A 13,089-nucleotide genomic window follows, 5' to 3' on the forward strand; every position below is an offset into this window, starting at 1 on the left:
TCAACATATAAAATTGATTTTATTTTTTCTATACTTTGATTAAAACAGATAGCACTTGGTAATACATTACAACGCTAAGCATGTCAAATAAAATTGGTGATCTAGAAGGGCATAACCTTCTTCTGCATGACAACTGTGGATTTTAAGTGGAAAAATACTGTAATCTATAAATAAGAACATCCAAAACATATTTAAACCACTTGAGCACTTGATTTTTCCATGGCCTTTGCATCTAGACTGAACAGACCACAGGAAATTTCAGACTGACAGCTGAATCTAAAAGAAAAAAGAAATCCATTTAGTTGCCATGATCATTGTCACCACCAGTCCCTAATATCTTCTTATACTTCACCAACCTCACTTAACTTTGCCCTGTTGCTTTATGCTTGGGAGAAAGACAAATCACTAATCAATTATGCACACTATTTAAAATGCTACCTTTAGGAGGCATTTTGATACCTTAGGAATAGGGGTATTTCCTCTAACTGCTTACTTTTAAACATTTTCGATAACACCTTAGGCAGGATGCACTGAACATTTGCAAACACTTAAAAATGCTACAGTCTACATAGACTATCAAACTGCGCCCCAAAAGTGGCGGTACAATTCTGCAACTGGTTGAGGTCACATGGAAAATAGAATTATATGCTAATTTGTTCCTATATTAAGTTATCATAGAAGGTCATACCAAGCACAGTAAAATGAATTCTGGAAAAAAAATTAACTAAGTAGATTGGTATGTACCGTATCAAAGTAAACTGTTTATCTTAATAGATACAAATACAAGAAAGATTTTTAAAACAGGGGCATTTTTCTTCTTTTCAAAAAAGTAAATGTTTTAACCAACCCCAGGCAATGACTTGCATGATTTAAAAACACTTTATCTAAATAGTTTTTCCTTAAAGGAGAACAAGGGCAAGATTTTTTTTTCCCAAGGGGAGAAAAGAAATGGAAAAGGGCAGAGTATCCAAAAGAGAATAATTTCCTCAGAAAAAGCTTTACTTTATCTACGTATTTATTGAATTTTATTCACGTAAATAGTTCTGCACATGTACTATAAAATGAACAGATAGGTTTAAACTAAATGATGGGGTCAGGAGGTACTTACCATATACATTTATTATTTTACTCCAAAATAAACTAAACAACAATATAGATGTTTTCCTTAACGTAGATTTGTATGAAGAAAATACGCTTCATTTAAAAAAACTATTGAGGAAGAAAATCTATATTCATTTTTTTCTGGAGGGCACATCTATAGATAGGCCTTAACCACAGATAAGTTCTAAGGATAAAGTATCAACTTAGAAAACTATAAACCAAATTAATGGTTGAAGAATTCGGGCTACCAGTTTCATATGTGATGATAGTGCAACCTTTATATTTCTATTTTCAAAGGTCCTTTATAGAAAAAAGGAAAAAATTGGGGGGAGGGGGTGATGGAGAACTAAAATCTTACATTTGAAACCAAGGGACCAGTATTTTATAAAGCATCCAGCTTATTGCAGGACACAACTAAGAAGAGTAACAGAGATCATCTGTGTCACACCCTCAGGCAAATTCCTGGGAAAAAATAAAACGATAATTTTCTGTTCTAGAGTCTATCCTATTTTCCATGAAAAGATATGTTTATATTTTTCATTTTATTGCAACATTTCCAATGCAATGCTACAAAAGAACTAGCACTGACAAAGAGCCATCTGAATTTTCTTTAAATCATAACTCATTTTTAATTTCTAAAGGGACTTTACCTATTGCTTTCAATAAAATTTTATTACTATTAGTTATCATAAAATACGTTAGGTTCCCATGGAATACAAGTTAGACATCTTCAAATACTGACTTTTCTACTATATATTATGGGCATTGTCTACCCTATTTTCTCCTTACCAAGTTAGATATGGAGATTCTTAGTCAGGCATAAGATCTTTGGCTTCTTGATGAACTATAAAATAAAGCAATATACTACTTTATTATCATTCTTGTTTGAAGGACCTTATGTATTGGGATCTTAATCCATTAAAAAGTTGAGAATTACATTTGAAAAGGGTGGGCGGAAGTCTGACAAAAATGAAAACATGCAATGATGCCTAAAATATCAGGGCTTAAGTAAATTAATCTTCATTCCCACTGAAAGCAGTCTGATGTCCAGGGACAAGGAATTATTCTACCATAACACACAGCACATTAAATACTACAATAGACCCATTTGAAATGTCTTAAGATAATTATTATGTCATCTACAAATGATTGTATATAGACTTATATTTTAATATTCAATACCAGAGGTTCTAACGCAAAATATGCTGAAATGGTAAATACATTAATTTGGTTCAAGATAAGAGCAAGCAAATCAGTAGCTATTCTATGACTGAAAGTAAGACTCCAAATAAGATCTGAAAAAGAATCGATAAAAGCAAGGGCAAAATATTTGGACCCTGGTTATCACAAACAACACTATCATTCCTGATGGTTTGCATATAAAACTCCTTATCTCCACTAGCTAGTTGAAAAGAATGAAAAGCTTCTTACAACCAGCTAAAAAGAAAGTCTTTACCATGCTCCTTGAAAAAGCTCATTTTCACATTACTCAGGCTTCATTATGCTAAATCAATATTCGTTTAGTCACTGGGGTTATTGACATATTTTAAAATAAAAGTATACCCTTCAGCTACTGCACTCATTACAGGTAATTTGTCTTGTCAGAGAGCAGGGAATATTATCCTAGTCTTTCAGGGGCTGACAGCCCGTGGAAATACCTCCCCATGGTTACAACTGTAAATAATTTTAAGGTAAAATATTGAAAAATCAATGACTGTTTCCTGCAATCTGTCACAAACAAATCAATCATAATCTGTACTGCCAGAGAGTATGATTTGAAGGAGATGGGAGCAGATGTAATTCTTGGCTGGAATCTCTCATTTCAAAATCACTTCACATAATGGTGTCATCATTTAAACACTTAACAGTCAGCGCAACTGCCACTGTAACATCTAGTTGGACAAAACCACAAGGAGGAGGAGGAGAAAATGCCATCACTATTACGTTAACAAACATTTAATTTAAATGGTTACTGCATTAGTAAATTTCAGCCGAAAACAGTTTTACCTGCCCCCTTTCACAGTTTTAAATTAATCAAGGCTGCTTTTCTGTGTACTAATGCTTAATAAATTAGTCCATGTCTAAAGTACGTATTCTTTTTATTTTAAAAGTCCATTATAGAGAACAAAATTTGGAATTAATAAATAAATCATTTGGATTGTAGAATATCCATAATTCTATCTATAAACAAAGACAAAAAATAGTGTCACAGATGTCAAGATTATACTTTTAAAGTAGGTTTAAAGGTCACAGTTGCCCAGATATTAAATTTTATATTTTCCTTCTATTAATAAATATTACATTTCAACTTTGTAATACTGTAGCACATTTTAGAATGACCAGCAAGACCTAGTCAATTCAAAAATACCCTTGCATTCCATACACAAGCTACACCATAGATTGATATTTTAAACGCTAGAGTAATAACCCAAGTATATGAAGTGTAAAAGTTGGTCAAGGACATAATATTGAATTGTTCTGCAAATGTAAACTGCCTTCCAAGTAATCACTTTTATATCATTTTTTTTCTAGGCTACATGCTAATAGCTCCTCAGCTGCTTCCAACCTCTACCTAGGCAAGAATAAAAGAATCTGAGATTAGTATATTTCCTCTTCCCGTTGTATTAACCAAAAACATCATATGATTTAAAGATTAAAGAGTCCCCTTCTTGAAGGTTTTTGTTTTTAAATGTATACTAGCTCTTTAATAGAAGAAATTGATTTTATCTACTACTGTTGCTTACCAATTTCCCAATTATATAATTAGACATCATAAAGCCCTTTATTATTACATTAATATCCCTCCATAGATATAGTTCAGGGAGTATTTTTGATGACTAGAAAAGTATATCGTTTTTCTTAAAAAGGAAAAAAAATGATATAAATACCATTACACAATTTAAGCCTTTATAAACATTCTTAGACATAGCGATTGATAATTTATAAAGGGGTTTGACTCTGTTTTTAATTTAACTTGCATGGGCAATGTAGCAACATAGCATGAAAAGATGGAAGATTTTCTTATTGACACAGATTTTTCATTTTTGTTGTTCAAGAATCTGAGATTCATTCTGTAACACCAGCATTAGGTTTCTGAAACTGGAAAAGCATGTGGGGAAATGATCAAAGATCTCATCCAGAATAAAACAGAGTCCTCCATTCCATGTGAATCCCTGCAACAGCTGCAAAGAAAGCAACAAGCCAACCTAGTGAGAGGAAACGGAAAGTATTACCCATAGCCTAGGATTACACAAAAAATGGAAAGGGACCTAAAGCTGACAACTAGGGAAGGAACCCGTGTGTGGGAGCTCCTGGCCTCCAGTGCGCTAGAGCAGCCCAGGCTGGGCCTGGTGAGCTCTTTGGCAGAGCCCTGGAACCAGTTGTCAACCAGCAAGTCTCCCACTCAGAGCTGGGTGGTGGCTGGCAGTAAACCACCCTGCCGAGAGCACGTTCCCCCAGAGAAGGCAACAAAGCCAGAGAGGTAAATGAGGACAGCTAAGCAACGCGCTCAATGCCTGCACATCAACCACATGCTAAAATGACATCTACTAGAACGGGGTAGGCCACCATCACAGATCTAATTCTCAGAAAGAAGCTATTTTAAGGGTGCTGAGTATGCCTAGATGAGATTTCTCAGCTCTCCCAACATAGCCTATTACCCCAGGAGGAGGAGCTCGAAAACTCAGCACAGGAAAATCAGATTGTTTCCATACCCCAAATTTAAAGAAATTGCTCTCTACTAGATAAAGTTCTTATATGTAATAAAGGCACAGGATTACAGAGGAAAGTATTCTTTTAAAAGAGATAATATTACCTCCCTATCTTCAGAATCTCCTTCTTCCAATAGCCAGTACAGTAGCTCCATTATGGACTGTAGATTCTTAAAGAGAAAAACAGCAAGAGTTAGCTTCATCTTTCCTACCAGTTCGTTCCTTCATTGAATTACAATTTAATTACCAATACTTCAATTGATTTTATTCCTGAATGATATAGTTCTCAAAAAGCATACTCTAGCCATTTCCACTAGAGAACATTTAGTATAACCTTCTCAATTAATCAACCATAACCTATTACTGTTGAAAGGACATGCTTTCTTCATATTTTCAAGAGTGGGGAACCCCCCCTCACACCACCTATTTTATATAAAAGAAGTATCGGTTTTAATACATTTGAATACCATTAATATATAAGAAATAAACATGAATCTTCATAATAAATTTTGGCTAATTACAGATATAAAACTCAACCAATTTGCATATATGTTTAGATTTTTCCTATATTCATCCTTAGGAGGGAAGAAAAATCTAATCCTCCTGTCTTATAAATTCAACAAGTTTACATGTGGTTAAAAAAACAAAAACTAAGCTTAAAGGCAAACAAAGAGGAATCAGACTGCTCACTGTTTAACATTTTCTTCATATTTGTGTGTTTCCTAAGTGACTGTAATGCTTCAGCTCTTGGTCATACATGAAGCCCCATAACGCCCAATCAGTGATAGAAGAACACAAGTGTGTTATTTAAAAACAATTACATAACATTAAAAATCACTTTAATACCTTTGAAAGTATCCACAGAGAAGCACTTATTCTACTGCAGGCTGTACTAGAGTTGCCTTCTGTAGAATTAGCTTTTTTTTTTTTGGTCATTCAACCATCTCTTTTACTTAAGAAAATATTCTCTATCACTAAATCCAGTACTTGCTCTCCCCACTAGGCAACGCAAATATTCTGCACAGTATTTTTTTTTTCTCATAGCTTTTCTCATCTGCTTGTATTCAGCATCCCCTATTTTGATGAGAAGTGACAAGTTTTGTGCACACCTGTATATCCTTTGTCTTTTTAAAAGAGTTTAGTACCCATGACTAGAGCTGATACTCCCTCTAAGTTTATTCTTAAAAGAACTGGGGTAATGAAAATAATCAAAAACTGTAATTTGATATAAACATTATTTCCTTTAAATAATAATCCTATTTCTATAACATATCGTAACTTTAGTCTTGATTTTTACAAAAAGCACTGAGCTCAAAAGTTTCACTATCCGACGATAACATTAAAAAATAAATGCATTTTAAGTGCATTTCCATGAATCAAAAATTTTCCTACTTACCAATGCATTGGTAAAATTTTAATAATCAAAGGCCTCAAGTGACATTCTCTACATTCTGTACTTAGACCATCCCCATTTCCAATACAAATACTTTGGTAAAACAAACGCTAATGCTATTTTGGGTTTACTCCACACACAAGCACAACTGTGCAGACACTCACTTGCAGATGAGCCTGGGGATGCACAAGGACAAATTTCAGTCAACATTTGGAGGAACCCCATGGTTCAGAAGTGAGCTTAGCTGAAAACATCCAAATGTATTACGGAAACATCATACTTAAAACCTGCACAGAAAATGGAAACGATTCTGTTTAAGGAAACACAGAAGTCTGGTTAAATACTTTAGGGATATTAGATATGAATATCTAATTTTCTCCAAGGTATCACTCTATATTATCTCAAATAAACAACTAAAGACTATATCAAGGTGTGGAATATCATTAGCCTGAGAAAAGGCTAGAAAAATGGATTACATAAATGACAACTGCAGGAGAAAATTATATTCTATTCTCTTGAACAAATGTTAAGTGCATCCTTACTCATAAAGATTTAAACTTTAACTACATTTGAATATACTGGTTTTCAATTTTGAAGCATCTAAGTTAATTTGCCAAGCTAAATTGGTGCTCAGGTATACTCTAGCTATAAAATACTGCAGATTTATGCAGAAATAAGTCATGAGTATCACACTCCAGAGTAGTGCTAAACCAGAAAGCAAACCAGAGTCATTACTGAACAAGAAAAAAATAATTCCAAGATTTTACATCTTCTTAGAGTGGTATCAGCTGCTATTCTATTAAGGACAATTATTCTCTATAAAACAGCTAACATTTATACCGAAAAGATGTTAAACTACAGGAGCCAACACAATGTAGACGCTGAAGGGAAATACACAAAGATATTGAGATATTACCACACAAAATAGGCTGTGCTATCTCAGAGGTAAAACACTGTTCCAAAATATGATCCTGTTTTCATAATCTGTTTTAAAGAACATGTTTAATTCACTCAGGATTACACGATCTCATTTACTTGCACATTATCAACTGAAGAACACTGACATTTTCCACAAGATTTCTATACTGTAAAAATATATTATATTATTATACATTAATATAGTAATAATTACTTGGTGTTACTTATTAAAACAGATGACAGGTAATTAGCTCATATTCCTATTTCATTTCTTTTAACACAGCATATCAAATTTGAAAATAATGTATGGATAATAGCATTGGGATGCTGATCTTAGCTGCCAGAAAAGAAATTTTTGAAGGGGAGTTGGGGGATAAGTAAAGCAATTATGTCAAAATTAATGCTCTTGTTTTCGTTTCAGCAAACAAATCTACATAAGTCATTCTCTGATTTTAGTTTACCATGTAATGCTCGGCAGCTCATTATCCTTGGAGTCACGAATGAGCTGTGATTCTACACCTGGCCTCTCCGATCATAACGCCTATGGCCTCCTCCACTTTCATTTCCTCTTTCTACAATGAGTTTTAATATTAAAGAAAAACACTCACACATCTTACATACACACTGATGGACAGCCAGCTTCCAGGAACTCATGGGCTACAAAGAGAGGGGGGAAATCTTAATGCAATACTTATGTTGAAGGGTATTAGGTGCTGGGTAAGCCAAGGGGTAATATAATCAGCAGCATCCGTCCTGCTATTGTTGTGGCATTTGGTATTCAGAGATTTGAAGTAAAGGACAGTAATACTATTCTAGTGGTCATCCAGGTTATGATTCAGATCCTTAAACTAATAAGAGTCTAAATGCACTATCTTCACTTGCTCATCAATTCAAGTTTACAGAACCACATTTTGGAAGAAATGAAACAGTTTTCTTCTACGTCTGGAAATAAAAACAAGACATTCCATAAAAAATGTAGTTAAGTACCTGACAATAAGAAAAAAGAAATTGTTTTAGATCATTAAAACATTCTAGGAGACTGTCTTCTAAAAAAAGTGAAGGGACATAAATTTCTTATATATTTACCTTTTCATTACAATCCTGTTTCTGCACATTAAGCACGCCTTCCTCTACATATTTTTACTAAACACTAATAAACGTTTGCTTAATAATATACTATGCTATTTATGCTTTTCTTTCTAAATCAGGAACCATTACTCCACAAAGATGGAAGCACAAAAGAAGTCGACAAAGGCATTGCCAAAAAGCCACAAGTAGTATTAATTAATACATGCCAGAACACTTAACATTGAACTATCATTTCTGTCTAAAACTTCTGCTGCCAGAGTGCTGGAAGCTCAAAGACAGGTTTCTATGCAATTAAATTCTCCAAAAGCAAAACTGTACAGAAATATGCCGCCCTTCTTATGTCACCATTTTATAGACAACATTTTCTCAAGATCTTAATTAAGATAACGATGCACACCTGTGTCAACATTCTCTGGCAAGACAGCCTTATCAATCATAATCCTTTAAGTACACTCCAAAACTGCAAAGCGATATGACAGAAGCAATCTGTTGCCTTTCCTAGCGTCAGTGTTGTGTCTCTCCCACAAGAATGATGAGATCTTTAAAATACAGCAGATCTCCTTTTATGAGTCTTTAAAGTTTTAACTGTAAACAGTTATTACACTAAATAAACAGGAATAACCTCTTTTGCACTTGATTTAAACAATGACAACTGTACAGCCAAAACTCGAAGAGCAAGCTCCACGACCATGTCTTAACAATACAATTGTGGATCTTATTTTAAAGCTCTAAATTTTAAGAGTTATGCCTAACAGGATCCGTGCAGACATGACAAACCAATAAACTCTTAGGAAGTTTTAAAATTAGAATTTTTTTTAAAGTCCTTCATTAAGAACCATCAGGGAATACCTATCCCTAGTGTAAGTTAAAATGTTCGGAAAGATACAAATGCAACAGTAAGCCAAAAACAAAAGGAGTCGTCTTGGTAACCTGGAACCAGAGGGAGTTAGCTCCCACCTCTGCTGGGGGAGAAAGCTTCAGTGACAAGAGACGAGTTAAACTACTGCTAAAAGCACGCAGGCTCCCAAACGGCAAAGCTGATGAATAAAGGAGGAAAAGGGGCGGGGGCGGGGTGGAGAGAAGGGAACGTATCCTTATCGTCACTGCTACCAAGACTAAAAGTTAAAACCTCCGGTTTACCAGCAAAAACGTGAAAGCTTTCACATGAAAACGGAAAAAACCCGCCAGATGTTATCTGAATCCCGTCTGCACGCTAATGATCAGCTCTTCCCTTTCACATATTAACACGAGTCTATCTCAGACGCCGGGCGGCCGTGGCCAGCCGAGCATCAGAGCCATCAATGTGCAAATAAACCAGAAAATAGAGACATCCTTAAGAAATGAGTCTCAAATTTGACGTAGAGCGGAGGTGACAACCACAGCAACAGAACCATAAACTCCATAAATTCTAAATGCCTCAATATCTTGCAGGATTCTCTACAGTCCGTGCACCAAAAAGAAGACAGTAGAAAGAAACGAAGGGGGGGAGGGGGGTTTGGTAAGTATAGTGTGTCTGTGTGGGGGGGTTGCTTAGCTGCCCAGAGTTACATGATGATGTAACGAGAATGTCTGTGTGGACAGACTCAGATTTTCGGTGGCACAAACCTCCACGGCTCCATTTCAGAAATCTCGGACGAGAGCCCAGAGGGTGAAGCCGCCGCGCGTGGATGGAGGGGACACGCCCACGCCCGCCCGCCCGGGGACCGTCACACCAGGAGAAGCCCGCCCAACTTTCACGCGGCCCATGCCCACGGAAGCGCGCGGGGCACCGTCGCGTCCGTCCGGTCCACGAGGGGACGCGGACGCGGCTCGAGAGGCAGGAAGCCCGGCCGCAACGGGGCGGGTGCGCGGTGGCATGGAGGACCCGGGGCTCACCTCTCCTCCACGGCGCGGGCGCGCGAGCCGCGGACGCTCCCTCGTGGCTGGCGCGAGCCCCCGGCGGGCGGCGCGCGCGGGCCGCTACAGACCTTTAGCGCGAAGGGCTGCGGCGGCGGCGGCGGCGGCGGCGGCGGCGGCGGGCGGAGCCGGCGGCGGGCGGAGCCGGCGGGCGGGCGGAGCCGGCGGGCGGGCGGAGCCGGGGGGCGGGCGCTGGGGAGCTGAGGGGCAGCGAGAGGCGGGAGCGATGCGAGCAGGGCGGGGACGCTTCGGGGCACTCCCCGCGACCACCCGGGCGTTGTCCGAGCCCCAGAAGACATTGCCCCTTGGCTGCCTGAGAGGCCACCACTGGCCGGCTCCGCACGCCAGGCCGCTCAGCCTCGCCTCAGTCTCGGCCGGCTTGCTGCCACCTCAGCCTGGCTGTTCCCGCCACCGCCGCCGCCGGCTTCCCGTCTCCATGACAATAGCGCGCCGTCGCCCCGCCCAGCCCCGCCCTCTCGGCGCCGTTACTCGGAGGAAAGCGGGCTCACGTAGCCGAAGGGCGGAGCCAATAGAGGCCAGCGTCCAATTAGAGGTGAAAGCAGGGAGGGATGGGGCCGGGAGGCTAGAGCGGTTGTGGGAGGACGTCCGCCTGAGGGGCGGAGTCTGGAGGGAACTGACGGAGGGGAGGAGTCAGCGCGCGTGCGTGAAGTCGCGCTGCGGAGAGTGTGCAGTTGTGGAGAGTGGGCTTGGATGCAGGGGTTGGAGCTCAGGAAGTAAAAGTGTATCTCTCCCGTCAGAGTCATTGAGGGAAACTCTGTGTATAGGCATACTTCGGCTTCCGTGTGACCTCATTATAAAAGGCCACAAAGTCCCCGATCTACTGGGCCCCAGCGGAGTGCCCAACACTGTGCCAGCCCCTGTCCTGGTTCACCAGCGCCCCTGTCTGTCCCACAGTTCGAGTGCTTCTGTGGCTTGTGGCGGCGCGGTGTGGAGAGACAGGCAAAGGGTCTGTTTTGTATTCTAAATGTGTGGCCTTCGTGGGCAAGGGCTCGGCCTGTGACTCGGTTGTGTGTGTTTGCCTTGCCAGCGCCTCGCTGAACAAATGGCTGGGTTGGTTACTGCTCCGCAATGTTAGCAGTGGAGCGTGGGCGGATGCGAGAGTGGGTGCGAAGGGGAAGAGGACCCGCACTCTCCACCACCACCGGCCTGGCGGGGCGGGCTGCGGATAATGCAGAGCCCCGAGAAAGAGGCAGCCAGGCATTGCGGGAGGAGGTGTAGTGGAGTCCGACGACCTACTCCGGTGTAGCTGCTTCTCCGTCTGGCAGCTCTTGCCCACTACCTCTCTAGAGAAAGGCTACCCCCGTAGTACTGGGTCCCCAGTGCCTCCTCCCTCGCCGTCTGGCGGGGAGTTGGTGGAAGGGAGGCCGGGCCGGAGACGTGCAGATGTCCAAGGCCTGTCTCTCGCCCACCTGCTGCTGCTGGCGGAGAGGGACAGTCACCCCGGACTCCCTGCGCCCTGGACGCTGGCATCCATCCGGCTCTCTCGGGGGCCTTCATTCCGGGTATCCATCTCGCTCTCGGGTCCCCTAGCTTGGGGGAGAAGCCAGGGGCGGGTGGGCGGCGATCTGCCTTGGAGTTCAGCCTTCTGGCGAACGAGAAATCCGCTAACTCCGCGATTTACTGCGGCGTACAGAAAGCAGAGCTTTCGCTGGCGCGCGGTCCGAGGCCGCGTTCCCTTTGTGCGTCGAAGCGGCGGGACCGGCCATCAGGGCCCGCCTTGTGTCGGAACCGCCGCTCCACCCCGACTTAGTAGGGGAGGAAAGTTGGAAGAGATCGGCGCGCCTGGGATGTGTTTGTCATCCTGGGGCCGGCGCTCAAGAGTCTGAGAGAGAGAGAGAGGGAGAGACCTAGGAGGGGAGGGGGGGAAATAAGAGGAGGGGGGAGAGGAGTGCCGCGGAGGAGAGGCGGGCGCTAGGGAGGGGCGAGGGGAGCGCCAGCGAGCGGGAGAGGGAGCCGGGGAGGAAGAGGGAGAGGGCGAGGCGCGCCTGGCGGCCGGGTTGGCTGCGGCCGCCCAGAGGCTCCTGCCAGTCCTCCCACCGACTACACCCCGCGAAGGAGGAGCTTCAGGCGCGCACAAGGCGTCAGAATCCTCAATTTCCAACTTAGCATCTTGGCAGGACCTTTGCGAAGCCAAAAGCAGAGCCCCCCAGTGCAAAGAGCGAGGGGGAAAAAGAGAAAGCAGCAAGGGAGGGGGGGGGAAAACCCTGCCGGGGCGAGCGAGGCGCGCAGAGGAGCGGGCTCGGCGGCCGCAGCCGGAGGCGCGCGGGAAGTCAGCGAGGAGGCGCCGCGGGCCGGAGCCCGGGAGCCGGGGCCCGAGGAGCGGCGGCCCGGGGCAGCCGGAGACCAGGTGCCCGCCCGCACGCCCTCGCAGGGCGCCGCCCGGCTCGTTGGCGGCCGCGGCGCGGAGCGCCCCATGCCCGTGCGTGGCCATGTCCTACCCGCAGGGCTACTTGTACCAGCCGTCCGCCTCGCTGGCGCTCTACTCGTGCCCGGCGTACAGCACCAGCGTCATCTCGGGGCCCCGCACGGATGAGCTCGGGCGCTCGTCGTCGGGCTCCGCGTTCTCGCCCTACGCCGGCTCCACCGCCTTCACGGCGCCCTCGCCGGGCTACAACTCGCACCTCCAGTACGGCGCCGACCCCGCGGCGGCGGCAGCCGCCGCCTTCTCTTCGTACGTGGTGAGTGAGCTGGAGCCGGGGCGGGCGAGGGCAGCTGCGGCAGCTTGGGGCGATCGGGGGCTGCGGGGGACACGGGCCTCGGCTCCACCGCGGGCCGCCCCTGCCAAGCCTCGCGGACCCTGCAACCTTGGGCGATTGTCTCCCTCGGCTTCGCCCGGGCCTCGGGTTCAGGAGTTGCTCGGAGAGAAGAGCCGCGTCTTGCTCGGATCGCTGAGTTGGCGAAAGGGTTTTTTGGGGAGAGGTCGCTGCGATTAAAGAGCAGCAAACGTGAGCTCCAGGCCGC

The 13,089-nt window shown here is 43.5% G+C and overlaps 1 protein-coding gene and 1 long non-coding RNA gene across 6 annotated transcripts in view; one reads left to right on the plus strand and one right to left on the minus strand.

Annotated features, from left to right (window-relative positions):
* On the minus strand, nt 1–12,879 carry LOC132509435 (uncharacterized). 4 transcript variants are annotated; one of them, XR_009536978.1, is made up of 6 exons: nt 10,087–10,208; nt 7,731–7,779; nt 6,369–6,514; nt 4,916–4,981; nt 1,891–1,945; nt 1–276 (listed from the first exon to the last, which is right to left on the minus strand). It is a non-coding gene; the product is annotated as an uncharacterized LOC132509435 (long non-coding RNA). The 4 variants fall into 4 exon arrangements; XR_009536980.1 differs by lacking the exons at nt 7,731–7,779; nt 10,087–10,208 and adding an exon at nt 12,567–12,879; XR_009536977.1 differs by lacking the exon at nt 7,731–7,779.
* Nucleotides 12,094–13,089, plus strand: part of IRX5 (iroquois homeobox 5) — a 21,585-nt gene continuing 20,589 nt past the window's right edge. Inside the window, exon 1 of one of the 2 annotated variants that reach the window (XM_060130477.1) lies at nt 12,094–12,806. In XM_060130477.1, the coding sequence (XP_059986460.1) occupies nt 12,558–12,806 (249 nt within the window). In that variant the 5' untranslated portion in view covers nt 12,094–12,557. The remainder of the gene's footprint in view (nt 12,807–13,089) is intronic. The other variant, XM_060130478.1, reaches the window with a different exon arrangement.

This window comes from Lagenorhynchus albirostris, chromosome 19 (genome assembly GCF_949774975.1).
Source record: "Lagenorhynchus albirostris chromosome 19, mLagAlb1.1, whole genome shotgun sequence".
Classification (NCBI taxonomy): domain Eukaryota; kingdom Metazoa; phylum Chordata; class Mammalia; order Artiodactyla; family Delphinidae; genus Lagenorhynchus; species Lagenorhynchus albirostris.